A 27,395-nucleotide genomic window follows, 5' to 3' on the forward strand; every position below is an offset into this window, starting at 1 on the left:
CTCCATGTCGCGTCCAGGATTCACCCAGAATGCGAATCATCTGCCATCTGAACTCGAAGTGGCACAATTCTGCAGCATCAGTTCACGTATAGGTCCGCAGCTCGAAATGGCCAGTGGAAGGTTCGGCAATATAGCAAGAGAGCAAGCATAGAAGAGGTGATGGCGGATCCCGATGGGCCAGAATGGCATGTGGGCTGGATCCTGTATCATGACGATGTCGATCCCATGAATGCTCTGGAGAGAGTACGAGCGCTGGATGGGACGGACCGGGGGCGGTGAGCAATCGAAATAGCCACACAGACAAGGTCGGACGTCTCTTTGTCCTTCGTTTCTTACATCTTTCGGGAAACATTGATCTGACACACTCGCAGGATATATTGTACGTTGGACGTTATGACTGGTCTTATAGCTTTCGTAGAGACTTGGAACCCGAGTTCCAGCAGTGGGCGGAACCAGCAATCGGACCAGTTCCAGACGCTAGGCTCAGTATGATTGGTATCCCCAGTGCAACGTGCACAAAAGTGGCTACTTTATTGCCATCGACGAAGCCAATTTCGGTCTTGACTTCGTGGCAGCGTACAAAAGAGACTGCGACAGAGGCTTTGACGATATTATCAACATGAACCGCACGGGAACCACTCTCGAGAAAACGTTCCGCAAAGACGGAGCGAACTTCGGCGCATTTCTGAGCCTGCCGTTCACGGAATACGAATATGGTGAGTTACCGTCCTCGGATGATTGGAATGATCTTCCTACATACGGATTTGAGGTGGTTTTACTAATAATGAGACGTAGGTTGGCTGGTGTCTCAGGGGAGCAGCACGCTGACCATGACGCCGATGAGCTAGTAGCGATCATTTATGATGGCTCAAATGAGAGGTTGGAGGGCATTTGCCACTCCGTTGAAGGAGATTAGCGATGTCGCAAGCTTCTAGAGACTCCAGTTTAATCCGAAATTAAGGTTGACCTTTTCCTCCGGTCAGGCCTACTCGCTTCTTACATTGTTCTGTGAGTTCGCTTGCTAGACTTTCCACAGGATTCGTACCCTCGTCAATCGTCATGTTCCGTGATAACTAACCCGACGTTCGTCCACAAGACATGATTACACACCGTTCGGGCATGATAATGAAGCATATGTAGTACCATCCGAGGGTTGCCACCACAAACAACTACGCACCACCCCCCTTGATGCCCGATAGTAGTACCAGCAACTTCCTGTGGGTCCACAAAATGAGTGAGGCTCAAACTCGCCTTCTGCAACCGTGTCGCACCGTCGTAACTCTGGGCCCACCCCGGCCAGTTTATCCTGTCGTACGGCCTAGCGGCACCCACACCGCAACACGAACTACCAAAAGATGGCACAAGCACAGTGGTGATTTCATACGTGAAAATATAAAGGGTACCTAAAACAGCGGTAGGCCTTACACGATTAGGTACACTAATAATTGCAACTGTATTATATTCCAATCGCGGAGGCCTAACGGGATGGTGCTAGTGGGGTAATTAAGGTTCTATGCTGCAGATTGGGAGTTGAATTATATCGAAGCTAGTTTAGAAATGCCAATGGACCTATAACGTATCTTATAAGCGAGATGAACATATAAGCGAGTTGAACACTTACTACCACACTATAACAGTCAACTACAATTACAACACAACAACACTATGAACCTACTATAATTACATCAGAAACAGCTGAATCGGACCCTTTTGCAGCCTACTGGCACGTACGCGCATTATGGCCAGGCTTACCGCACACACCACAGCACCGAACCCTCGTACGACCCCCCCCTGCACCACCACCATCCTGCTCCTTTCTTACGCCGCCTCCCCAACCCCGGCCTTCTAGGCTAGTTGATCCTTTGCATCTTGTACTACAAGTGATCCTCCAAGCTATATGCGTGTTCTTTTGGCTCTCCGGCGCTTACTAAGTACCTCGTTGGCCTTGCGGAGCGAAGAGACCTCTGACCGAAGAAGAGCAACCTCGTACATTACAGCCATTATACCTTTGGTAAGCTGGTCCACAGCAGCCAATATCGAAGTTGGGGAGCTATTTTGATAGTTGGTAATGCGAGTCTTAATGAGTATTGACTGCGAGGTCGCTTCTCGAGGGTTGTATGGTGTCTAGAAGACCTAAGGTTATGGTATGCCGGCCCGCGAGTTCAAGGGCGTTGGTATACGAAGCTTCATATCCAGCTTAGATATCACCCTCTCTGGATTGTACGGTATAAGGCCAGCACCTGCAAAGCCACCCTAGACATTCTTCTCTATTATCGAGACGAAGAAGGCCTTACGGAAGCCGCAAAGGAACTCGAGCTTGCTCACATAGTTGATATGCATCCGCATCAAGTCTTCAACCTGGCGACTATACACCTTCTTCAGCGGCCTAAAGCAGCCGACATCGAGTAGCTAGAGGAGGTATAAGGAATATAGAGGCATACAGAGCGTTATAATGTTGTTCTGCTGACAATGGAGCTCGAATTCGGTCGAGTAGTAGCTCTCGTGGCCGTCGAGGATTAACAACCGGTACTTGCCCTTTGCCCGAGGCGCTATATAGTAGTCGAAGTACTTGATCCAGTCCAGGCCTACCGTATTGGTAGTCCAGCCATTATCGGTTGTTACAATACGCCAGTCGGCTAGGAGGTCGCACTCGGTATACCAGTTAGCGAGGTAGTACTGCATAGCCAAGATAATGAACGGAGGAATAGCCTAGCCGAGTACGTTGACGCCCTGGATTACCGTCGCCCATTCGCGGTTACCAGGCTAGGCCAGCTTCGCCTTACTACGGCCATCCGAGGTCGTAACCACCATACCCGCACAGATAATGCCTATCATAAACCCCGTCTCGTCGAAATTGTAGATATCGTCATCGACAATACCGTACTTGGCCTTGGTATTCCGTACGAGGGCAAACCAGTCGCCAATAACCTTTGGATCCTCGTACTTAGCCCTCTAGTAGTCATATCTACGCGACCAGCGCGTTCGGATCTTTTCCTTACGTTCGACGAAGTTGTAGGCCCAGAGCTTGCCGACAGGGGGCGCGTCGCATACGCGTAGAAGTTGGTTGGCCATATCTTCCACACCACGCAGTCTCGGTGGAAAAGCACGTGCGATTAGGCCTAGTATATACTGAACTATTGCCTCCTCTTCAGAATCCGTAAGCCGACGCGAGTTGGGTGTAGTGTCGCATCGTGCAGGCTTGCCGTCGCGTCGGTTTCGGATGGTATTGACTGTCACGTTGTAGATCTTGGCTGCGGCGCGGAGACTAAGTTTTGGGTTCTTTTGAATAGCTTCAAGGGCTAAGATTACCCTGGATTCTCTTGAAGCCGAAGACATCGTTGGGTGTGGAGGATTTTGGTTGTGGTATGGAGAGAAGACGCGTCGCGGTCAAAGTGTTCAATTCGCTTATATGTTCATCTCGCTTATAAGATACGTTATCCATTTAGGGAACAATTGAATATTCCTATCCATTCGAAGACCACATCGAAGGCGGGGCGGAGGGTCTGACGAAGAAGATACCGCTAATTAGGAAGAGATATCATTAAGCAAAGGTGTTAGGTGTTATCCTAAATAAGGGACTTCCACGACAGCCGACCCAACCACGGTCCTGGCTGAGCTCAGGCACGTGCGATAAGTAGACGCTTTACCGGCACAGTCCCGTCCTCGCCGTGGCCAAACACATCAACGACGCGGCCAACTCAATCATTGCTGTTCAAGGACATTACTACCACCGCGACAACGGCCCGGGCGTGGCGGATGAGGTAAAGACCTGGGTTATTATTCGATATTTGTCAGACAGCAATTAAAAGCACCTACACGGTGTATGGTTCTCACCTTACGTTTCCAATTCGCATTACGGCTAAGGGAATTATGACTAAACTAATGTCGAACCAGTAAAGCAGGCTATCCGCCTTGCTAGTTGGATATAGTCAACGAGGGGCAAGTGCTTTAGGGAGTGACTCGAGTTTTTCTGGGTGTATACCCAGGCATACCGGGTAGTACGCCCTTTGGGGCAATTTGTTCTATTTGTCAGTAGTTCTGGGGCACATCAGGCTGGACGTACCGCCTCAAAGCCGGGTTGGTCCAAGGGAAGGAGGAGTGATTTCGGTGATATAACCAGATAAGATTTCCCCTACCTAATCTATGGCCTGCCTCCTCCTCCAGCGTTCTAACTTATGACACCTGCTTGGTCATCATACGGTGCAACAAAAATACCATTGCTGCCTGCGTGATCATGGGCTGAACGTCTGGGGACTCTGTCACGCTTCTCGCGACAGGCCGCCTATTTATGCCGAATTGGATGAAGGCAAAATCACGAGCCAGTAGCCTAGACTTGCTAGTCATCATGTAGTTGCAGAACCTGATCCAACATCTCAAGCTAGCGCTACCCCCTGACAGTCGTCAAGCGAGGAGGCGGCCTGCTACCGATAGACGCGATTCAAGGCCAGGTTCTCCTCGCAGCCATCCAGGGCACTATCCCTGTTGTTTCATGATCCGGCAAACCACATCGGCATCCAGTCAGAGTGCTCTCTTGCACCTCACTTTCACCAAGACCTCAGGAATACGCAGCCTCCAAGAGAACTTTCCCTGGAAGCTCTATGGGAGGGGAAACCCCGTATCCCAAAGTGGGACCGTAGTAATACACGAGTTTCACTTCATCTCATCTGGACTGATTCTCGGCGTAGCCTTTGACACAGAGCATGAAATCAACCTCCCTGCCCTCCTCGCGTCACTGGGCATTGTTTTCTATGACGCGGACAATGGAGCATGCTTTGGCGATGACGGGTGTCCCCAGGTAATTGAATGCAATACGTTACGGCCTTGTGGCCTCCATTTTTGGGTTAATTATTCACGTATCCCGGCCCGCTGAGGTCTTCGACGAGGATTGAGGAGGAGATCTCTCAGGGAGCTGAAGATCCGGTTGGAGGATAACAGACGCCGGACCCGCTTTCGGCAGCTGCATGGATATATAACAAAGTTTCAGTACGAGCCATTGCGATGACCTGGTTGCCAAGTTCGATAGAGTTGAACCTGTTGATAAATATACTCTGGATTGGATATGGCCTTCCAATGTTTCTCAGTTACTTTATTCTCCAGTGCCACTATGCGCTAAGGATGCGGCCATGGTGGCTCTTAATTATCAACAGCTTTATACAACCAAAAAACTTGATATACATGGCACTCTCCTCAACTCAGTACTCCTAGACCATTAATAGAAACATTTCCATAACATCGCCCATCTGCGCTGGACCTGCTAACTCCTAAGCCTCGCCTTCACCAACAGGCCACAGCTCAACCTCGCCCCCTTACCTACCTCTTTGCCCTTGCTATCTCCGCCGCCATTGGGACCACTCCGTTCCACCTACCTCGATCAGCGTCACCATCGACACCCACCTTGACCCCACCACTTCCATCACCCACGTTCTCACCGTACATCCCACGCCAAAGCTGTCTATCTCATTCATAAACCCACCTGCACCTCAGACCACCCAAACACGGCCTTCTTCGACCCAACCTGCCACCCTAATAACCCCCAGCCTGTCTCGCCGAACCCCACATCTCGAGCGAAAAGGATTATTCCTGCCGCCCACCATTTCCTACGAACAACACCGGACTATACCCAGCCCCTCACCTCTTCACGTATAACCACCAGGTTCCCAACCCTTCCAACCACTTTTTCCCCCATCGACGTGTTCTCATGTCCGGAACGTCTTGCTGCTGGCTTCTTGCTGTATCTTCGCCCCTTCCTCACATCCAGATACTATGCCGAAAAACCGCCCTGAATCTCTATTTGGTTTTGCCCTCGCCCCGCCCGACCTTGCTACAACTGCGAACCAAAAAAGTCGCGTCGAGATTAGACCCCTCTCCGTCGAGAGCAATCCCATTATTGCCATACGGCCGTGCGTGTGCCCGAGGGCGACAAGGGATCTACCATAGGGGAACTGGAGTTTGCTGGTCTGGGGGCGGGTGTGGGTGGATGTGGGGATTAAAGCGGAAGCCACGAGATGGTCGAATGATCTTAGTAGGCTGTTGGATTGACACGGCTTACGTAGGGTATGCGTTTTTCAGGATAAGGAAGATGGGGAATCAAGGGAAGGAAGGGAAGGGATGGAAGGTTGAGAGGAACGTTGTGAGAGGTTGAGCTTGTTAGCTTGAGAAGTTTTTGGAGGCGACAGTGGCGGAGGTTGGTTTGGGGTTGGTGTGTCAGGTTGAACAAATTCGCGAGGAATGGGAGACTAGCCGGGACGAGTGGGGTCGACGGATAGGATGAAGAAGTCGGCGGTGCTTAGGGAAAAGGGGGTGAGGGAGTTAATGGCAGATTTTTTGGTGGTGCGAAGAGGGTTAGGGGGAACTTGACGTTGGCTATGAAGGGAACCCAGAGGTTAGTATACCATGATGAAAACATCTTTAGAAACTACTTACTATCCTGGGCTGTGGTAGGCGAGGTATGTTGTCCAGAGTTGTTGAGCAGGCTGGAAGTTGAGTCCAAACTTTGCTTGTCATGCCAGTGTTATGGAAAACTATCCATCTTTATCTCCGTCGCAATCTTTAAATGTAGAACGGAACAGGACAAACGGACGTCAGTATGCTTCTCTCCAGTCCCGTAACTCCACCACCTCTGCGTAAAAAAAGTTCCAAAACGGTCCTGACAGCGGCTCAACCACCATCTCAAAGCCCACCATCAAAGTGAAGTGCACCGCGATTACCATTACTACCGTCACCCCCCTCATCATAGGCCCCGCTATCCATAGCGGTGAGATCGACGAACTTCGACTCGACGACTTCTGACACGGGACGTGTCGCCCCGAGCGACCTTCAGCGAAGCTGAGATGATTACCTGGTAACAACTTAACCGATCCTGTGGCCCAATGAAGATTTCTAGTGTAATCGGAGTTGGAGTTCACCTTCGATACCATCTTTGGTTACTTCGGCGCAATAGTTGGTTTCCTTTTCTCCGCCACCCGGGTTAGAAATGTCGGCTAGACGATCAATGATGGCGTGTGTTCAGGTGGAGTTCATACCGGCACCTTTGGTTTGGCACAACTTTAATGTAAGCCGCTGTTTTATTAGAAGCTATGAAGGGGGTGGTTTCGGCCCAGACATCAATTTTGCGTCTACGGGCGGAAGGCAGTTGATGAAGGCGTTTTTAACAAAAAGCACAACAGGGAGAGGAGCGGGCACGAATCAATCTTCTTTTCTTATTTGATGCTAGGTTTCCGTTCCCCTGGAATCCGTTTTGCGGTGTGGGAGAGACCAAACAGCCCAACTGCGGGAGTACGACGGATGCGCTCGTGAAGAAACTCCAAGTTCTTCTGTCCATGTTACGCTACTATTATGCTACGGAATATGATAGAACTAGATGCTTTCACGGTATACGGAGAACTATAGCCCCAAAAATTATTCCCAACTCCGAACTTAAACTTGAGCTTCGCTGTCATGGCGACAATGCCTTGCTACTAAAGCTTACTTACTCGATAGGTCCTCAAGTGGTCGCCGGAAAAACACGTTCCGCTCCCATCCGTCAATATCACTTACAACGGTCTCCCGTACTAGTTCATAACCGCCAATCTTAGGTAGGATGACGGCCCAGACCAGCCAATAAACCCCTCCAGCGAATATAATGCTGAATCCAACGACGCAGTGAATCCAGTACGGCAGCGACTGGTATATGTTCTGGCCGTCCTCCAGCGGGAAAAATGGGGCGATGATAAGGTAGATGTTGCTGAGGAAGAAGAAAATGACCACAGGTAGGGTTACGTTGATAGGCGGATTCCAGTTCCATGTTTTGCGGTTCAGGTACAGATGGATGAGCCCTATAGAAACTATGGCATTCACAATAGCGAGAGGATATGAGATGAGGCTGCAGAGATCCCGGTTAGCTGGCATACTGGAAATAAGGACTGGAATAACCCGCGTTCTCAACTTACTTCAAAATGAAGTCGTAGGCATCGCCAGGAGGAGGAGCGAGCATTATGATAACAGAGACAACCCAGTGCTCAAAGAGACCGGCAAGAGGGGCGTTAAACGGCCGATTGCTGGCCCAGTAGCGGGAAAAGGGGAGGATACCCTCTCGACCCAACTCCTACACGATCCGACCCTGTGAGAAGATGACGCTGAGGACATTACCGAATGCCGAGAGCGCAACGAAGACCGAAAAGGCGCGCTCTGCGGAACCTCCAAATACGTTTCTGAATAACGAGGCCGCTACTAGCCGCCGGGCTTCGAGAATCTCGTCTTTGGGAAAACCCCGAAGTAGGCAATATTAACCAGCATGTAAAGAATCGAAATCGTCGCGATAGCTAAAGGCACGGCGATCTTGAGAGTACGCACCGGGTTTTTCGTTTCACTCAAAGTGTAGTTAGCGTTTGAGAATCCTACGAAGCTCCAGATAACGTTGTAAAGTGCTTTCACAACGCCATAAGCGCTGCCCGTTATGCCCTCGAAGGCGTTAGTGAAGTTGTATGGTAGTTTATCCTTGTGGAGCTTGAGATGCCCGGCCAAGGCGACCCAGCCGGCGACCATGATGATTAAAATGACGATGACCTTGATGATCCCGAGGACATTTTGCAGACAGATACCCCATTTGAGCTCTGTTCCATGGATGAGGAAAGCAGCGTTGATGCAGGCAAGGCCAATCCCACGCTGGTTCCAACAGTCCACTTCGATCTAGGCGGCGTAAAGAATGTATTCGCTATGATACCAATTGACTGTTAGTCCGCTGTATAGTGCTGTGCTATCCGATTATAGCAAACGAAAAGGAGCTGGGGGAGGTAATCACAGGAGGTAACGTACCCAAACATAACGGAATTACCACTGGCCCAGCCGAGCAGTACCACATAACCAGTGTATAAGCTAGTGATCAAGAACTTTGGCTTCCGAAACACGAATTCCAGGTAGTTTTTCTCGCCTCCGTTCCGTGGGATGGCAGTTCCGAACTCCAGGTAGACAGCTGTCCCAGCGGCCGCGATGAGCATACCGGCAACCCACATGAAAAGGGATAAGCCGACACTGCCAGAGAGTGCTAGGATTGATCCGGGCGTTGCAAAGATGCTAGTGCCGATAACGCGGTTGACAACTAGAAACACAGCAGACAAAATACCAATTTGCCGCTGGGCATCTCGTACCTGCTGGAGGTGACCTGGGTAGAACCTCGTTAGTAGATATCTGGTTAATTTCCACAGGACAGCACGGCGTCTCTAGCCCTTTACTTACCAGCCTGGCTGCCATTGTCATCGGAGACAGCACTGTCGCTGTCCTTGTAGTCGACCCCATTAGTAACCGGTCTTACCGGGGATGCTAAGGACTTGGACATGGCGGCCTATATTTCTAGCAATGGACGAAGAGAACAGGAGGAAATTGAAGAGAACTGTGACGTGAAGAAACGTATAAATGTTTTACAAAAACTAATACAACTGTACCAGACCCGTCCCCTTCCGAAGGTGATCCACTCGACCCACTGTGTTGTTGAGAGCTTGGCATTGACTCAAATCACTCGACCCTTCTTGAGCCTGTGGACCTCTGTCTGCTTAAGATGGATCCCGGGGCTCAAAAGGAGCTTATCAGAAGCCAGCTTCTTCGGATTTCGTAGAGTAGTGCTAATATCGTGATTTGGCGTCATCCCTAGCCCAGAAAAAGTTTTCTACCCACCAGAACCTTTTGGAATAGTTGAGGACGGTATATGCACGAAACGGCCTGCCATCTCTAAATGTACCGTACCTTATCCGTTTTGTCACGTGCTACCTCACTCCGTGTATTTTTGCAGAAGCTAACATCGACCTTGGTGCAGAAGTGAAGAGGCAATAGTTCTGAGTGCTTCCGCTGAGTCGGAAAACTCGTCAAGTCCACAGCGCGATAGCCGAGATAAGGCCGAGGTTTACAAGCGAGGAATTTCAGGTAGCGTAGATGCGGTTAACCCTGGCGTCTTACCTAAGATGCACTGTCAGCTACAGCAGTGCACTTCGAGTACCAGCCAATAATGCAGCCCCGGAAAAATAGCTTGGCGATACCAATTAAAAGGTGCAGAAACGGTCGTCTACACCCTACCTCCCACCAAGGGAGAGGGCAAATGCGGCCTGCAGCCGCACAGACAAGGCCAGGGAATTACAACAATGTGTTCCTACAGCCCACAGTATCAAAACAGCTTATGCAGATAGAGCTTAGTGTGATCAGAGGGAGATGGTTCTGTAATAAAATTGAGTGCGTAACAAAGTGTAGAAATGGTGTCGAAACGTGTATCCTGTCTAGGATCAATGGCCCCGACAGCCCTACATATAATACAATAAAGATAGACTCACCCCGGCTGGCGAGTTCCTGCCTCCGAAGCGTCGTCACAGTAATTGGCTCCCGATGTCGGAGGGCCCTGGGCGCGGTTCTCCCCAACTCAAAATCCTAGTTATCTAGTCACCCGTTGATATCTTCACCGCGAGTAATATGACTTGTTAATGTACCTACCATTGAGACAATCCCATTGCTGTGGACCGTGCCAGCACTCCCGCAGTACCGGCCGGTAGCGGCTACAATTCGACCCTAGTAGCATCTCATCTAGGTCGCAGATTAAAAGATATAGCGTAGTCTCCCATTGCCTGACCCCAAACAGATTGTGTGAGTAGTTTGATAGTTGATAGTTCGTTGCTGGTGATGAACGGCATATTACTCAAAGTCTATATTACGGACGTGACTTCTAGCCCGTTCTATTCTCCACATATTGATACTATGGCTATAACTATAATAAGCTACACCTAATCATAGATTATCCAAGAAAATCCCACTAGGAAATGCCTCAAGGTCCCTGCGCTTTCATTCCGTGAATACCTAGGGAGGTTTTCTATCCTACATGTGCTAAGTCAGCGTACCCATGTTGAGATAGGCGGGAAAAGTTGGGTGACTCCTTTTTACTCTACAGGGTCCCCCTACCATTGCCTTCCTACAGTCAGGGATAACCCAGGACACTACTAGCACAAACCCGTTAAAGCTAAATTCCGTCGTTAGCACCAAAGAACTTAAATTCAACCGTATCGAGGTCTCCTTTTCACAAGGGCTAAAAAATATTAGCTAAGGCGCCTAATACCGCCACCGGGTACTATTTTAGCGAGTTCTTGACGAGAAGGCCATTATACCTACACCGGGAGCAAAAAGAATACATTGCCAAACTAGCACACTTCTATCCCCAAAGAAGCGGCCCTAGTCAGTATCTCTGACCAAAAATAACCTCAATATAACCAACAAAACTAAGTATACTAGCGACTTGTTCTTCGGCTTCAGTACGTCCATCAACAAGGCAAGTTCCCCACTGGTCTTATTGTGTTACAGCATTAAAAGACCCCATTGAGGGACGCCAGTCCCTCTGGCGAAAGACCTGTCCCCCTATCGAAGACAGGTCAACAACCCCGTTACCAAATAGCTACAACTCGCCCTACCCCTCATTCTTTAGGGAACAAGCAAGCGCCTATCTGCCTCTTCTATCTGAGGTTTGGGCGCACCTTTTCATCATTCAACTCATCCCATCCGATGATGGAGCTGTTAGACGCAGTTCTGCTACCATTGCGCTGGAGATGTCGTTATGCGGCCCGGCTGCGGCATCGTGCATCGGACCAGGTAGCGCATCGGACCGCGTGGTGCATCGGGCCGCTTGGTGCATCGGGTCCCGTGGTGCATCGGGCCGCATCGGCAGCCAGCCGGGCATAAGGCTAACTATTAGATCTCGTTTCCAAAGCCGCAGAAGACCCTGGCAATCACGAGGTACCAAACAGCTGAAGAAAGGTTTAATGACCTTACATTGCAACTTAAACAGACGAAGGGTCAAGGAACCGAATTCTGCTATTCGCTATGTAGCAGGGTTCGGATCCTGCGGACATGCTTGGATCTTGTGTATGGAGGTTGGGCCAACAATGACAACAGACGTATGTTAGTGTAGGTCAGGTGACACGTGAACAGATGTAAGGGTCATGTGATCAACACGGAGACCGACCATTGGTTACTTTTGGACCCAACCTCAGTATCCCGTGTGGATACTTGGATCCCGCATAGATACTTTGATCCTGTATATGCTTGGATCTTGTATGTGATCTTCTATTCTGCAGGTATACGTGGCCCTTTTGCGTATTCACGAATCCTCCGTAGATACTTGGCTTATGTTTGGATCTTGTGTGTCTACTTGGACCCGACATGTACGATTAGATTCTATGTACATTCTTGGACCGATGCCGACAGAGACATTACGGGGGCCTCTAAGATGGATGTGGTGATGCTCTATTTATACATTGGTCCTGAGTGTGAAGAAATTTCATTGTTATCGTTTTGTACATCATTTTTCGTATTATGTAGTTATAGAAAAGCAGTTTACTTCTTATATTAATTACTCTATTCACCTTAAGCGGATAATACGTAATATAGTCAGAAACAAACGACGCTGATGTTAGTTCCAGGTCCATTAATCTTGTTCAACCAATTTATGTATTGATAGAGAGCAAGAATAAATAATAGTACCTGGTATCTTAGACAAGTCGTCTATTGAATTAGCTTTGGGAATACCGCTAGCGCATAGTGTACGCAGTGTCAAGGTGGTAAGTAATAGACAAATTGTTTCGTTAGCTGACTCGCTCTCTCTCTCTCCTTCCCTGTGTGTGTTTTTGTGTATTTATGTGATATTTAAAAATTTTTACTACAACAAGCAACTGGGTTGCCTCTTACATCTAGTACTCTGGAGAGTCTGACCGAGAAGTAAACGCTCGATTTTATCCATCTTGGCTTTCGTAACCTGTTGTTAAAACAGGCTTAGATGTGGTAGTCCTAAACAAGTTGGATCGAACTTCCGGGAGGGAGAAAGGACAACGATTTCAGGTAACCACCCTCTTCTTCATCATGAGTTCCGCATCCATCGATATGAAAGAAAACTCCTCCAGCCTCCGATATGGGTCTCTGGTCCCAGCGTGCTTGATATCATACTCTTGCAGTATCTTGACCAGGACCATCTTCAGACCTGAGACGGAGTAGAATCGGCCGGGACACGCGCGGTTGCCGTACCCGAATGATAGTTGAGACGGAGTAGCCTGAGTAGCTAGGTGCTTGTTTGTCTGGTCGGGCGATTCCTGACGTTTGCGCCAGTTCCTTAAACCATCAAAGACCTTGGGATCTGGGTAGAACTCGGAATCCATCATGATATTGGCGCTGGGAAAGCTGATCCATGTGTTCTTAGGGATGTGCGTTCCGTCCTTGAAAGTGATATCTTCCATGGCCATCCTCGTGGGGGTGACTGTTGTTTGCAAATCAGCAACTCAATTCATCATGATATATTGACCGGCCGCTGGCGAGGGGAAACTTACACAAAACGGGATGGTTCATGCGCAAGGACTCGGCGATGAAACTATCCATCTTCTCGAGCTTGGGGAGCCACTGCCTCTGCAGCGTTTCCGGGCCAGCTTCCCCCATGGGACCGAGTTCGTTCATCACCTCGGCAATTTCTTCGCGGAGTATGTCGAAATATTCTGGGTGAGAACAGAGATCAAAGAGAATCGAGGTCAATGTCAAGCCGCTCGTGTGGACGCTGGCCAGAATGGTGGCATTTACTCGAAAAGCCATCTCCATTGGCGTCTTCTCATCCTCTTTAGCATGCTCCAGCATCCAATGAACTAGCGTCTGCTTGTCCTCTGCCGTTGACTGTCCGGTTCTCCATCGTTCCAATATTGGGGCTACCAGTTCCGCGCTCCGAACATGGGATTCTCTCAACTGGTATAGCGTAGGAAGACACCGCGCAACTAGAGGGCGGAACCATGACGGGAACTTCTTCAGCATCAGCCCGGTGCTCATAGTGTTGAAAGACACAAGGGCTGCCAAATGGCACCACTCGGCATCCTGAAGTGCTTCGCGTCCCAAAACGACGTTGGTTGATAGCCGCGAGAATATCATGCGTATCGCGTGCTCTATCTTAACCACCGTCCATGCTAAGAAACCGGTTGGGTTAGTCGTCTAGCCATTGACTGAAACCGTGAACCTCGCTAGGATTAAGGACTGACCGGAACACGAGGGAAGTTCCAGGGGTGCTGTCCAGTCCAGCACTGCTTTGGAAGCGTCCATATATTTAGGCAGTTCCGCGGTGAGCTTGTTTGTAAGAGCTCGAAATATCAAGTTGTTGTCGCGGACGAAGTGCAAGCCCGTGTACTCGGCAGAAAAGTTCTGTTAGGCGGTATCAGCAACAGGTTAGCTGAAGTCAAGGCATATTTAGGTTCAAGGTCGTACAAAAAAATTGATGATTTGAGCATTCAGCTTTGTGTTTGGGGTGATCCGGAGGTCGCCAAGATACTTTTGCGGCAGGATCGTGACATCGCGATCCCAGCGCCTGATCACGTATGGCATATCTTTCGACTATTTTGGGTTGGCATTACTGAACAGGAACTCTATTTGGGCGAATTAGTGCGTACCTGATTGTATCCCTCGGTAAGAATCGCTCTGGCATCCCAAGTCCACCTCAGTCGTAGTAACCACGTTGGCTCGAGCCACGACCGGTAGCCCACGTACCGGGCATTGGTCACAAGCGTTGGCCGGAAGATCCAAGAAGAAATTGACATCCAGAGCATGATACCGACTACGGCTGCTGTCGTGGTCAAGATAATTCTAGAGCGTCCAAGCAGCTCTGTGCCTTGAGCCGGGCGTATGGGGCCAAAATGTGAGGCATTCAAGCCTGGTACGTAGTTTAGAGTATCCATTGTCGAAGTGGAACAAGAGAGTCAATTGACAAATACGAGAATCAGCACGGACTCAAGGGGCATGTTAGTGTTTGGAAAAGAGCTGGAAGAGTAGCAGGAAATAGTCGAAGGGGGTTACGAGCAGGACGCATTTATTCCAATACACGAAATGCTCCGAGGCTGGAGTAAGTCCCGGCCTAAAGTGACAAAGGCATCCTGCATCGTGCATGCCATCAATGTATGGAATCCCTGCTTTTTAACGACGGACTTATGCAGCCCCAGAAGGGCTCCATTTGAATCGGGACGCCGTAGTACAGGGACAGGGGGACAGACGGGCAGGGGTTTGGTTTGGGGGTGGGGGGGGGGGGTGTGAATCGAGAAATGGGCACCCCAGGGGTTGCTAAAAGAGACTGGGCATAGACGATGGCTAGCGGAAGAGAAAACATCGGACCCTTTCCTGGAGAAGTATATAGTTCTGGCTATGTTGCATACCCGGGCTCAGGCATTGAGTTTATAGCTTGCGTCACTGCAGTATCCAACGCTTCTCTGTTTAAGTCCTTACGAAACATCCTGCACTTGCTGTATGTTCCTACACCAACGAGGAAATTTTTGTGATCACTTTATTTACAAGATCAATAGCGGACAGCATATTATACAATGGTGGCATACACAGCAACCGATAAACTGAACCACGAGGCGAGAAGGTTGATTCAGAAAGCTGTCGGACAGTATCACGAGAAATATGGTTTCGGATCCATGAGCTGCGCTGTGTATGACACGGCTTGGGTGTCCATGGTGGCGAAAACAACCCAGGCTGATGACGACGGGCCGAGGAAAGAGTGGCTATTTCCAGAGAGTCTGCTGTACCTCATCAAAACGCAATCTGAGGATGGCAGCTGGGACTCAGTAGGGTGCGCCACACCCGTTGACAGCATCCTCAATACGGCAGCATCTCTACTGGCCCTGAAACGGCATCTGGACGAGCCTCTGCAGCTGCACGACCTGTGCACTCAGCACAAACTCAAGAGCCGCGTCGAGAGCGCAGCACAGGCGCTGCGGATCCGTCTCCAAGACTGGGACGTAGCCGGGACCAATTCGGTCGGGTTCGAAATCATTGTGCCTTCGATTCTTGAGCTGCTGCAAGATGAGGGCCTGACCTTCGACTTTGCGGGCAAGAAGGACTTGATGGCCATCCGTGCCGCCAAATTATCTCGCTTCAAGCCTGAGTATCTCTACGCCCAGCAGTGCACTACGGCCGTCCATTCTCTCGAGGCTTTCGTCGGCAAGGTCGACTTCGACAGGGTCTCGCATCACTGCTCCAGGGGCTCCATGATGGGCTCTCCTTCGTCTACGGCAGCATATCTTATGTATGCGTCACATTGGGATGAAAATGCAGAGGATTACTTGCGCCATCTTGTCTGCGGTCTCGGGGACAGAGATGGTGGGGTGCCCAGTGCATACCCATCAACCTATTTTGAGTACATATGGGCAAGTAATTAGCGCTCCGTGCCAATTGAGCTATCATCTAACACAGTAGCTGGCAACAGATGCTTTCAACGCTCTTAAGAGCGGGTTTTACGGACCGTGACCTGGCCTGTCCAGCGCTCAACAGGATGACGGATATTCTCGCCAAGGCATTCTCGGAGGAGGGCGGGACACTTGGGTTTGGTAAGTGAGGGACCATAAACACACGAGGATGAGAGTGTGGCTTTGTGCTTATACGGACATACGCAGCTCCTAGAGTTGGCGAGGATGTTGATGACACGGCTAAAGGTGTTATGTGCCTGGCCATCCTCCTCCAGAAGCAGGGGAAGCTCGCCGATACCATGGTTGAGCATTTCGAGACCGAGTCCCACTTCAAAACTTACGCCTCCGAGAGGGACCCGAGCTTCAGTGCGAATTGCAACGTTCTCCTCGCACTGCTGCACCAGCGAGACGCGCCCCGTTATACAACGCAGATCGTTAAGGCCGCACGTTTCCTGAGTAACTACTGGTGGCACACACATGGCCATATCCGTGACAAGTGGGTCAGTATTCACTTATTTCATTCTGCACTAGGCATCGACATTAAAACACGATAACCAAATTACCTTGCTAACACAAATCCACCATTATGATAGAATCTGTCCCCTCTCTACAACTACATGCTCCTAGCTCAGGCTTTTACGGACCTGCTTTCAGCTGTGGATAAGGGCTTGATCAAGCTGGGTGACGATCATCTTCTTTCCAGTATCTCCATCACTCTAGTTCAGTGCTGCTTGCGCGTCATGCTGAGTCAGTCCTCAAATGGTTCATGGAACGACAGCCGCGAGCAGACATCGTATGGCATCGCTGTCTTGTCGGAAGCCCTGCGGCTGTCCTGTTTCAGGGATTTACATGGACAATTGAACAAGGCAACCGATGCAGCAGTTGAGTTCCTCGAGGCAGCTGACTATGCATCGAGCGACTATATCTGGATCGAAAAGGTCACCTACTCATCTCCTTTCTTGACTCAGAGCTACAGGTTGGCAGCCTTGAAATCAGCTATGCAATCCGTGAGCAGAAACCACAGCGTGGGGTTCGGAGCGAAACCGATGCAGAAATACGTTGGACTTTTCCGCCAGATGCCACTGTTCTCTGGCGTACCGGACTGGCAGCTCCAGGCATCGTCCATCGAATCGTCGCTCTTTTTACCGCTGCTGAGGGCGCGACGACTCGATATTTTTCCGAGACACGGCATGGAGAAAGACAAGTACTTTGACATGATACCTTTCATCTGGTCAGCATGCAACAACTATTCGCAGAGCTTCGCCTCAACAGCCTACATTTACGAGATGATGGTTGTCTCACTCCTCAACTTCCAAGCCGATGAACACATGGAGGCTGTGGCAGGCACGTACTTCAAGCGTGACACTGGTTCGCTCCGCTGCCTCATCGACGAAATATGCCTCGGCGACGCACGCTTTGAGTCCGCCGCCGACATTGACATTCCTGCCGAGGTCCACGGACCACTCCGCAGGTTCGTATCGACGTTACTCCAACACCCCGGCGTCCTGAATGCTAGTGTGTGGGATCAACAACGACTGAGGCACGAGTTGCGGACCTATCTACAAGCTCACGTGAGCCAGACAGAGGACAGTGGCCGACTGCAGCGTTGCGGAAAATACAACCCCGTCCGACCTGGCGATACGTTTGCTCGATGGGTCCGCACAACGTCGGCCGATCACACGTCGGGCCCTTACGCATTTGCGTTTGTGAGTTGTCTCCTGTCTTCGGGCTACGGTTACAAACCGGGAGGGTTGAAGTGCGGCGAGTGTTTCCCAACAGCGAGCCAAAAGTACTTCGCCGATTGTTGGTGCCGCCATCTGGCCACGATGTGCCGCATGTACAACGATGTCGGCTCAGTGGCGAGAGATGCGGCAGAGGGAAATCTCAACTCGCTGGATTTCCCCGAATTTGCCGCTGCCAATAATCTGGCGGAGAAGAAAAAGGAACTCTTGGCCCTCGCGGAGTATGAGCGCGACTGCCTCGACGAGGCACAACGCCGGCTTGAGCGAGAGATTCTCAAGGGACCATCGGAGGTGTCTAAGGCTAAACTGGCTGTCTGGCGTGTGTTCCGTGACGTGACTGATTTACACGGCCAGATATATGTTGTGCGTGACATGGCGTCCAGAATGAAGCTAGATAGCAACGGTACTAAGTAGCATTCAGGAACGGAAAATACAGATGTGGGGGCTGAGGTTGTCTCAGGTCTTCATCCCTATTGATAACCATCTCTAAACAACATCGTAGACTTCCTTCGCCGAGATCAAGGCCACGGGAATTGTGCAATCAAAGACTAGGTAGTTAGAACCGTCCATGCTATTCTACCGTAGTATCAAAAACCAAACCGGATAGGGCATGCAGCGCAACATTCAAGAACAGCCTCGCCAGCCACAACAAGAGCGATAAGCTTCGGCTTCCGCGGAACAAGATGCGCAAGGGCAAGACGATGGGGCATTCCTTGCTCTGTGCGACGGAGGCGCCGGGAGCCGAAAGGAACGAAGCGCAGAGATTCTGATGGAATCTCGACAGTGCCATGTCAAATTGCCATCCGCGGTAGACTCATCATTGGTGCCGACATTCTCGAAAAATATCTACGTGTCTATATGTTCCGGCCCCTGCTCCCGCCTGTAGGCTGACATGCAAGGTCCGTCTGCCGGAAATCCTTCGTCGTAACTGCAATGGAAGCTTTGGATGGAGGTTGCTTCCTCCTTCCCTTTTCGTCACGCTCGCCCCTGCCTGTTATGAGACACGGGTGTGAGATTATCACACTTCACTTGCCGAGGAAAAGACACTTCGAGCAAACCCTCAGAAAAGTGTGCGCCCCGTCATCGCGGCAGACTGGTCGACTGCCTACCTAGGCACACCGTTGGTGGAAGCCGATTTCGGCTGCCGTGTCCACTTGGAATACACCGAATTGCGGCTCACCAAGTTGAAGGTAAGTTCGGCCGGTTGCTTGCCCTGCATCCTATCCATATTCCTTTCTTGTCGCTCCGAGAAGAATCCAGCAGGTATGTTATCCTCCACCGCCTCCTCGCATGCTAATTTGCCCTTCCTCCTGTTGTCCAACGCATTCAACCCGCGAACCTCGTTCACTCGTCACCTTGCCGTTACACGGCCTCTCTCTCTAAGTCTACACTTTGTCCTACCCTTAAGAGCAGCTTGGGTCAGTTGGATCCAACGTGGCCGCGCACATTTCGTAGCCACGACCACCGTCCACTATCAATATGCAGCCACGCACTTCTCCCGATCCTAGCCGGTACACGACCAAGGATCTCAACTTCTTTACCAAGAAGACATGGTCTAAGGAGAAGGAAAAGGTCGTCCGCGGCCCTTTCGACTACCTCTGCAGCAACAAGGGCAAAGAGTTCCGGACCCAGCTGATCAATGCCTTCAACGCCTGGCTTGCAGTCCCTCAGGAGTCTCTCGATGTTATCAATAACGTCGTTGGCATGCTCCACACAGCTTCTCTTCTCATCGATGACGTCGAAGACTTCAGCGCCCTTCGACGGGGCCTGCCAGTTGCGCACAGCATCTTCGGCATACCACAGACGATCAATAGCGCCAATTATATCTACTTCTGCGCGCTGCAAGAGCTGCGGAAGCTGCGAAACCACAAGGTCCTGAATATTTTCGCTGAAGAGTTGTGTAACCTGCATCGGGGGCAGGGTATGGACCTATACTGGCGCGATAGCCTAACCTGTCCTACCGAGGATGACTACCTCGAGATGGTCGGTAACAAGACGGGTGGCCTCTTCCGGCTGGGGATCAAGCTTATGCAGGCCGAGTCATGTTCGCTAATCGACTGCGTCCCCCTCGTCAACATCCTTGGCCTGATCTTCCAGATACAGGATGACTACCGCAACCTGTTTTCCAAGGAGTATAGCCAGAACAAAGGTACATGTGAGGACATAACTGAGGGGAAATTTAGTTTTCCTGTGATTCACAGCATCCGGAGCAACCCCGGCAACCTACAGTTGTTGAACATCTTGAAGCAAAAGACCGAAGACGAGCAGGTCAAGCGCTACGCTGTTTCGTATATGGAGGCCACTGGGAGCTTCGATTACACGCGGAAGGTTTTGGCTATCCTCATCGAGCGCGCACGCAACATGGCGAACGAGATTGACGATGGCAAGGGCTGCAGTAAGGGTATTCACGCGATTCTGGACCGATTAGTGGTCGAGTGAAGCAAAACAGAATCCATAGCGTACTGTGATTTGGAGTTGGCAGTGGTTTTTCTCGTTGTTTATTTGCTTGTGGTTTTTCTACGGACATGCATCCTTCTTCCTATGCACCTACTTAAGGGTTAGTAGTGTTATGATTTGTTCGGTACATATTCCTCTAAATCTAAGGAGCCTAAATACAGAAGCTCTGACGATCGCATTACATCTATATCAGTTGGCGTGATCTATAGTAAGTTGTAGCTGTCTGATCAGAGGGGCACACTTAATAATACTGGGATAACACTACGGAACTGGAACTCGTTGAGGCGCTATTTTTGATTTGCAGTATAACTAGGGATGTCCTGGTCACTACTCCTTGAGGTGGACATCAAATTTAGCATTTCTTTCCATACTTGTTATAAGCTCACCAATTCACGGGCTTTCTTTACGTAAAGAGCGATCTTCCTCTGACTAGAGGGAGCTCTATCTATATATGCTGCTTTGATCTTGTTTAACTAGGCTGCAGAGACCTATTTGTGATGGTGTCGCCTCGCCTGTCCTACCTATCCTGTCGGTCTGGCATTTGACACCTTTTGGCCACCTTTGCCCTCCCCCTTGTTTTGCTGGGAATGAGGGTGTAGATGTGTGTTACTGCACCATTTCAATGTGTTAATGAACACTTTGGATCAAAGCTGGCATTGGATAGCCCGGTGATCGGGAACGTTTGGGCCAGCCGGACATACGTGCCTTAGTTTGGAAGCAGTGGTCAAAGGCGTCGTCCGTCGAGTTCGATAAGCGGCAATTAATACCCACTTCAGCCCTCATGTCGGGAACCAGATGTGGTAAGTTTAGTAATAATGAATACAGAAAAAGAAGTTAGCGCAATGTTTTGTGTTGACATGGTTTGTGTTCCGTCATTGGTTGCTGGGCCGAACCCTAGTTAGCTAAAAATTGATGTAAAAGGGCATGAAATAAGCGAGGCCCGGTCATGCCGGCCAAAAGCCATCCATTCTGTCGAGGAGGCCAGGACGCTTCCTGCCACTGGTCAAGTCGCCATCGTTATCGAAGAAGTCACCATGCCTAGCCTCGAGAGCTTCCGAAATTTCCAGAACCAGTCGTACCCTCCACTGCCTACATTCACCGCGACGGATGTTCCACCAGGATCGCAACGTGGCCGCGTGTTTATAGTGACGGGCGGGAATTCCGGCATTGGTTTTGGACTTTGCAAGTGGCTGTATGCGACCGGCGCCACGGTTTATATCGCGTCCCGATCCAAGGCATGTATTTCCCTCGGAAGCAAACCCTTCGCACTTGCTGACTGAACACAGGAGAGAGTCGAAGCAGCCATTAGAACCATCATCGTTGAAGCAAAGCCGGCAAGCACAAATGGCACCCTCAAATGTCTTGACCTGGATTTGAATGATCTCGGGTCAGTAAAAGCCGCCGCTACCTCCTTTGGCCAGCAAGAATCCAAGCTTGATATCCTCTGGAACAACGCAGGCATGGGCGGCAACCGCGTGGCAAAGGGACAACGCACCGCCCAAGGGCTCGAGCCGATGATGGGTATCCACTGCGTCGCAACACTCCTTTTCACTATCTTGCTCCTTCCGCAACTCCGAGCCGCTGCCGTTGCCGAAAAAGAAGCAAATGGCGGGGAGTTCGGAGGGAAGACGCGGGTGCTTTGGATATCGAGCGGGATGGCGGAGACGGATACGCCCAAGAATGGCATTGATTTCCCGTATCTCGACGGTCTATGCATGGACAAAGTCAAGAACTACAGCATCAGTAAAGCCGGCGTATGGTTCCTGGGTCGGGAGTTCGCCCGTCGCTACAACAGCAGGGGCATCTTGAGCTTACCCGTGAACCCGGGAAATCTCAAGACGAACGCGTGGGAAGGCACAGCAGCTCCCATCATGTGGGTATTTAACGCTGTCATGCTCTACAACGCTATTTACGGTTCGCATACCCTTCTGTACGCGGGGCTCTCTCCAGACCTCAACATGAAGCATAGCGGGACACATATCATTCCTTGGGGGAGAATACGGCCCGACGATGAGATTGTGCCGAGAAGGGATCTCCTCGAAGCTATGAAAAGTATAGAGGAAGGTGGGCTGGGATATGCCTCTAGATTGTGGGAGTGGTGCGAAATGAAGTGGAAGCCTTACGTCTAGAACGTAACCCTAAGGTGCTCTGTTGTAGCATTCCAGGTATCAGGTGCAGACCACTACCCAAAATTAGCTATAGTTCATTGCGCTAAGGCTCCGGTTATATATCGGATCTTTCCATGACAGGCGCTCATAACCCACCGCAGTTCAACCCTTGCTTGTCATCTATCTTGCGTAACCCCGCGACTGTTAGCAGCCAGGGCGTATATCGTGTAATCTCTACCTCCACTGCTGTGCGCTAGAACAGAATCGTGCAATTGCACTGTAGGAAATAGGCATCTGCAAAAATAGCCTTACTCTTAAGAAGTAAACTCGTATACAGCAGGCGCAATAATTACCTTGGACGCTAACTGCAGGTGCTGAACGAGTTCTACATCGGTTATCCTATTAGAGATGTCCTTCCTAGTATATTCTAAGGCTATAAGGCTATTATTGTTATATAACCTAAGATACCAATATGGTGGTGTCGGCAATATATAGCTCAATATTGTGTTTCTAGTGCCGTCTTATACCAGCAGTAATAGAAAATACTGTAATCTCTAAACTAGGTGAAGAAATCATTAAGTTCCCGACGCTTTTCCAGAACGTTTAGACGAGTAAACACAGCGGAATCAATACTTAAGGAGAGACCATATATCATCTATATTAGGCTACTGTACCAAATAAGTAGGTAGCTTTCGACCCTAGTTAACCTAGTATACTACTTACCGTAGTCAATTACTAACGCCGTTACGACCCTCTCTACAGTAAAGGTTTTACCACAGATAAGAACACTGTATATACCAGTTTCTATAACCGTTAGATATCTCTAACTTAGCAGCTAGGAAACATAAATATCTGCTATAATATTATATAGAGCCAGATACGGAATCCTCACTATCTCGCCACGATTGTTACGTGGTGGAGGCCAGCACTGCACAGCAGTGTCTGGGCCCACATCCCGTCAGGGATGACGGCCCAGGGATCACCGCTTACGTCTATAAAGACCCCTCAGATTTGTCCCCAGAAGACCTTCACTAAATCAACCATCATCATATCTTACTTTGTCGTAGATCATGCCAGTGTTCATGAAGTGCCTACCTCAGCGTCAAGGTTGACGCCCTTGAGGTCACTAGTTACGGGACCACGGCGGAAACCCCATAGCAACGATCAACTTTAGAGACTTTCTATTTTACATTATCTAACAGGGTATCAAATATTTCTACCTAAAGATGTCTCTCAGATTCTGTATATCTAGAGTGATTAGCGTGGATGATATCGCGGTATTGCAATATACGTTTTTGAAATATTAATCATATCGCTCTGCTGAATAGAGAAGTTTTTTTTAAGACTATTTCTACGACTACTGACTGAAATAATCAATATCTAGCTCTTTAATATAAAGATCGTTCATCGTCGGGATACGATTCAAAATAGGAGGCACAACGCTATAAGCCAAAGGCAAGATACTACTAAATGCCGGGTTACAGACTATCAACTCTCGTATATACTTTTTAGTTCATTCTGAACTTAATTTACTATATTTCTGTTTTGCTAATGTTTGCAACTCATATTTCACTACACATACTTTCTTATCCTATCCGTTCATAGACCTAATCACGTTTCGAAGGGTAGACGTAGGGTAAGCACCTAAGTGCTGAGCCACTTTAACCAATCCATACCGCCGGGCCCGGAGACTTATACTCCAGTAGTCTCATCTCCTCATCCTCCACAGTCCCACCATTCACAAACTGGTTTTCCGGAATATGAAGTCCTAGTCGAAAAGAGATAATTTAGCAAATGCGCTTAACACACTTTTTAAATCTTACACACATATATATCATTTTCTCACAAGGACGCAGCTGGCTCACCTGGATCATTGATGTTATATGTGCCCGGGAACTTTGCGAATTCCGTTGGCGTCCCTCCACCGGGGCCGATGATATTCACATGAGCGCAGTTGACGTACCACTGGGTGTAGTTGAACCAGGGGGTAGGCATCCATTGCTCGATACGCATAAGGTATTTACCTGGAGGTGTTGTTTTTGGGATTGTGAAGTTGAACTGAAGTAGTTCACTCCGTGATTAGCTCTTTGAATCCCTAGCGCACCTCAGGAAGACGCTGGTTAATATGGAAACTTACATCAGGTTTCCCCCAAAGCAACCACTCGTTATTCCCAACTGGGCCGCCGTATGCAATCTTAAACCAATCGCCATCTCCCTGATAAGTCTCCAGCTGGTCATTTGGAGCCCGTGATAGGTAAATTTGCGCAGGGCCTGGATGCCAAAATCCGCCGTATCGCCCGTTGCCATCCCACGAGACTCGGAACCCAACCTCAGAGCCTGCTAGAATGTCGGCTGTATCCGTACTTGCAGCGGAGTCGAATGCATTCCTACCGCAGGTGATGTTTGGGTTGTTGATGTCCTCTTGTGGAGGCGTCTTTGGGAAATCGGATCCCTTAGAACGATCAGAGGGGAATAAGAAGGCTACATCGCTACAGTTTGTTAGCGGAAAGGAAAAGATTGGATTATAGCTAGGTTGGATAATACCGGACGTATTTCCATGCTGGTGATTCCGTGCCATTTACAAGGAGAATTCCGTGTACCTCTGGAATAAAAAGTCAAATTAGAGCTCTGTCCGTAGCAATAGCTAGGTAGGCAACGTACGATGTCCCAATGCTTTGGGGGCGAGAACAGCGCTCAAAAGAACTGCTAGGTACAGTTTCATTGCGTTTAGTTAAGTGCATGTAATAAGATGAACGTCCGGGGGCATAAGCTAAATCTCGTTATCTAAGCTCCCATCGACCGGGTTATGTGGACTATAAGTATTTCAAAGTTTCCTTCTCTAGATAGATCCTATTATCAACAAGTTGGCAAGCTGCCTTTTTTTAATCAGAGCACTTGACATCAAGAACTTTAAAGGTTATCTTATTAACTCTAATGAAGCTGAGTGCTACATATAGAACATTAAGGATTTAGCTCCGGGACATTTTCAATCAATATAAGATGCAAGTCAATATAGCCGCTATGGGAAACGCCAGGATGATGGTTACGCGCAGAGTAGTATCCTCGGAACATGATCCTATTAATGACCTCAGAAATCAGGATACAGCTCTAAATATATTACATGGTGCGGGGATGATATATAACTTGCAATATACTCTCTAATTGAAAAAAGTTGTAGCAATTACGGAAACAATATAATTAGATTGTTGAATGGCACTAAAGTTAACTAGATTATATTAGCCAAGTCACTCGTCTTCAACCAAGCAACGAAGAATCTAGTATAAGCCTTGGTTGTGGCTCGAATTTTCGATTTCTCTTTCAGGCAATATATTTAGGTCAAGATCTAACTACTATATCAATCGCTACATCAATAGTAACAATAAAAGCTTCTAAAGGAAGCCTCTATAAAAGTTTTAGTCGCTTAGCTGTATACTAGCCCTGTCGGGTGTCTCACCAGCTCTATCTACCTACTAATAAAACGTTATATACTATGCTCCCATTATCCACTATCTATAATAGAAGCGTGGGGCAGAGCAACGCACAAACCCTTTCACTACTGAAAACGATTGGTTGGTATATGCGAGTTGCAATCCTACCGGTACCTCTCACTCCGTGAACATTCGCTTCTCTCGGCATTTAGACCATAGTTCCCTTCGTTGATTACAAATACTTAAGTCCAACTCCGAATTTCAAGGCCTGAGTCCCACAGTATGCATTTAATTTATTATTCCTTAAACAGCGGTCCTACCCACAATACCGGAACCAGACTGTCGGGTCACAGTGGTTGATATTTCGACCTCTAAGAAACGTTTGGTAATACAAAACTACTTTATCACATTGATCATTCGGAATTCATGCCCAGATTCGCTAGCACCTAACCTACGAAGTTGGAAGGACCTTTTCCGACCAGGATTTGAATAAGCTAAGCAGAGTATGAAAATAGGACACTGACAGCTCAGGTTGGGAATATTGGGCCGGCCGAAATCAAGAGGTTGGAAGTTGACCCAGATATTGAGTTTGCTACAGTCATCTAAGTCCAACAAACCCAGATTAAGGTTAGCTGTATTGAAGATAGCCCGGATAGAGAGAGCAGGTTAGGGGTTAGTATCACTAGTAGTACGTTATTTGGCTTAGTGAGTTGGGGGAAACTGTCTCTAGGTATCTTAAGCCGTTTGTCAGAGCACCCTACTACCGGCATGCGCTCTAATGGAAGCCGTAAGTCGAGGATGAGGCATTTTTATTTTGCACTATACATATTGGCGTCCGGGTCATTGATCCCTAGGCAGGGCACACAATTCAACATTTTCCTTACATTAGTTACGAACCTAATTTGAGAGCTTCTCTGCGTACAAAGCCGAGTCCCTCTGATTTGAGAAAGCTCTATCCATGCATGTTGTTTTGACCTTGTCTGCGCTGCAGGAACCTACCAGACTGGTTGCATGGCCTTGTCTATCTGTACCTCTTGTCTGGCTGGCAGCAGGCCTTCCCAACTTTTATCCTTGTTTTGAGAGAAATGCGAGTCAAGATGTCTGTTTCTGCACCTTTGAATTCGACAGGCCTGTCATCATTAGGAGGCTAAAGGAACTGGTACTAAATCGGGTAGACTAAGGTAGGAAGGGCGAGCTGGGATTACTTTGGAAATCATTACTAAGAGGTATCTAACTCTACTTATTCAAATAATATAATAAAGTACACCCAAGGGACTCGGACACAACACGCCGGACGAATGAGCCGAGTCCATCCTATTTACTTTATTACCGTGATTATCTTCTTTCCTACCTCCGATTAATCCCTAATTCTGCAGCAGGAGGTGACGAGTCTAACTCCACAGGCAGGGCTGTAAGTTGTTGTATAATATTGGGTGGGCCTTTGCCGCTCAA

General features: G+C 49.1%; 7 protein-coding genes across 7 annotated transcripts; 4 read left to right on the top strand and 3 right to left on the bottom strand.

Annotated features, from left to right (window-relative positions):
- Window positions 1-229: 229 nt before the first annotated feature.
- MFIFM68171_00015 (uncharacterized protein) lies at window positions 230-848 on the top strand (the record flags this gene model as incomplete). The annotated part of the gene is made up of 4 exons (XM_071055437.1): window positions 230-275; window positions 372-379; window positions 506-716; window positions 796-848. The coding sequence occupies 4 exons, from the start codon at window positions 230-232 to the stop codon at window positions 846-848; spliced, it is 318 nt and encodes a 105-aa protein (XP_070911538.1).
- A 6,616-nt stretch (window positions 849-7,464) lies between these two features.
- Window positions 7,465-7,972, bottom strand: MUP1_1 (methionine permease; the record flags this gene model as incomplete). Its single annotated transcript, XM_071055438.1, has 2 exons — window positions 7,465-7,861; window positions 7,929-7,972. 2 exons carry the CDS (start codon window positions 7,970-7,972, stop codon window positions 7,465-7,467), a joined length of 441 nt encoding a protein of 146 aa, XP_070911539.1.
- A 695-nt stretch (window positions 7,973-8,667) lies between these two features.
- On the bottom strand, window positions 8,668-9,313 carry MUP1_2 (methionine permease; the record flags this gene model as incomplete). The annotated part of the gene is made up of 3 exons (XM_071055439.1): window positions 8,668-8,692; window positions 8,794-9,139; window positions 9,214-9,313. 3 exons carry the CDS (start codon window positions 9,311-9,313, stop codon window positions 8,668-8,670), a joined length of 471 nt encoding a protein of 156 aa, XP_070911540.1.
- A 3,523-nt stretch (window positions 9,314-12,836) lies between these two features.
- MFIFM68171_00018 (uncharacterized protein) lies at window positions 12,837-14,702 on the bottom strand (the record flags this gene model as incomplete). Its single annotated transcript, XM_071055440.1, has 5 exons — window positions 12,837-13,252; window positions 13,323-13,940; window positions 14,013-14,172; window positions 14,236-14,361; window positions 14,418-14,702. The coding sequence occupies 5 exons, from the start codon at window positions 14,700-14,702 to the stop codon at window positions 12,837-12,839; spliced, it is 1,605 nt and encodes a 534-aa protein (XP_070911541.1).
- Window positions 14,703-15,338: 636 nt separating this feature from the next.
- Window positions 15,339-18,720, top strand: MFIFM68171_00019 (Ent-kaurene synthase; the record flags this gene model as incomplete). Its single annotated transcript, XM_071055441.1, has 6 exons — window positions 15,339-16,169; window positions 16,229-16,349; window positions 16,416-16,708; window positions 16,802-18,313; window positions 18,453-18,502; window positions 18,558-18,720. 6 exons carry the CDS (start codon window positions 15,339-15,341, stop codon window positions 18,718-18,720), a joined length of 2,970 nt encoding a protein of 989 aa, XP_070911542.1.
- A 709-nt stretch (window positions 18,721-19,429) lies between these two features.
- Window positions 19,430-20,389, top strand: BTS1_1 (geranylgeranyl pyrophosphate synthetase; the record flags this gene model as incomplete). The annotated part of the gene is made up of 1 exon (XM_071055442.1): window positions 19,430-20,389. The coding sequence occupies one exon, from the start codon at window positions 19,430-19,432 to the stop codon at window positions 20,387-20,389; it is 960 nt and encodes a 319-aa protein (XP_070911543.1).
- A 1,052-nt stretch (window positions 20,390-21,441) lies between these two features.
- On the top strand, window positions 21,442-22,536 carry MFIFM68171_00021 (uncharacterized protein; the record flags this gene model as incomplete). The annotated part of the gene is made up of 2 exons (XM_071055443.1): window positions 21,442-21,642; window positions 21,694-22,536. The coding sequence occupies 2 exons, from the start codon at window positions 21,442-21,444 to the stop codon at window positions 22,534-22,536; spliced, it is 1,044 nt and encodes a 347-aa protein (XP_070911544.1).
- Between the last annotated feature and the right edge of the window lie 4,859 nt (window positions 22,537-27,395).

The sequence above is a fragment of the Madurella fahalii genome (genome assembly GCF_045866475.1).
Source record: "Madurella fahalii IFM 68171 DNA, scaffold_1, whole genome shotgun sequence".
In the NCBI taxonomy this organism is placed as follows: Eukaryota; Fungi; Ascomycota; class Sordariomycetes; order Sordariales; genus Madurella; species Madurella fahalii.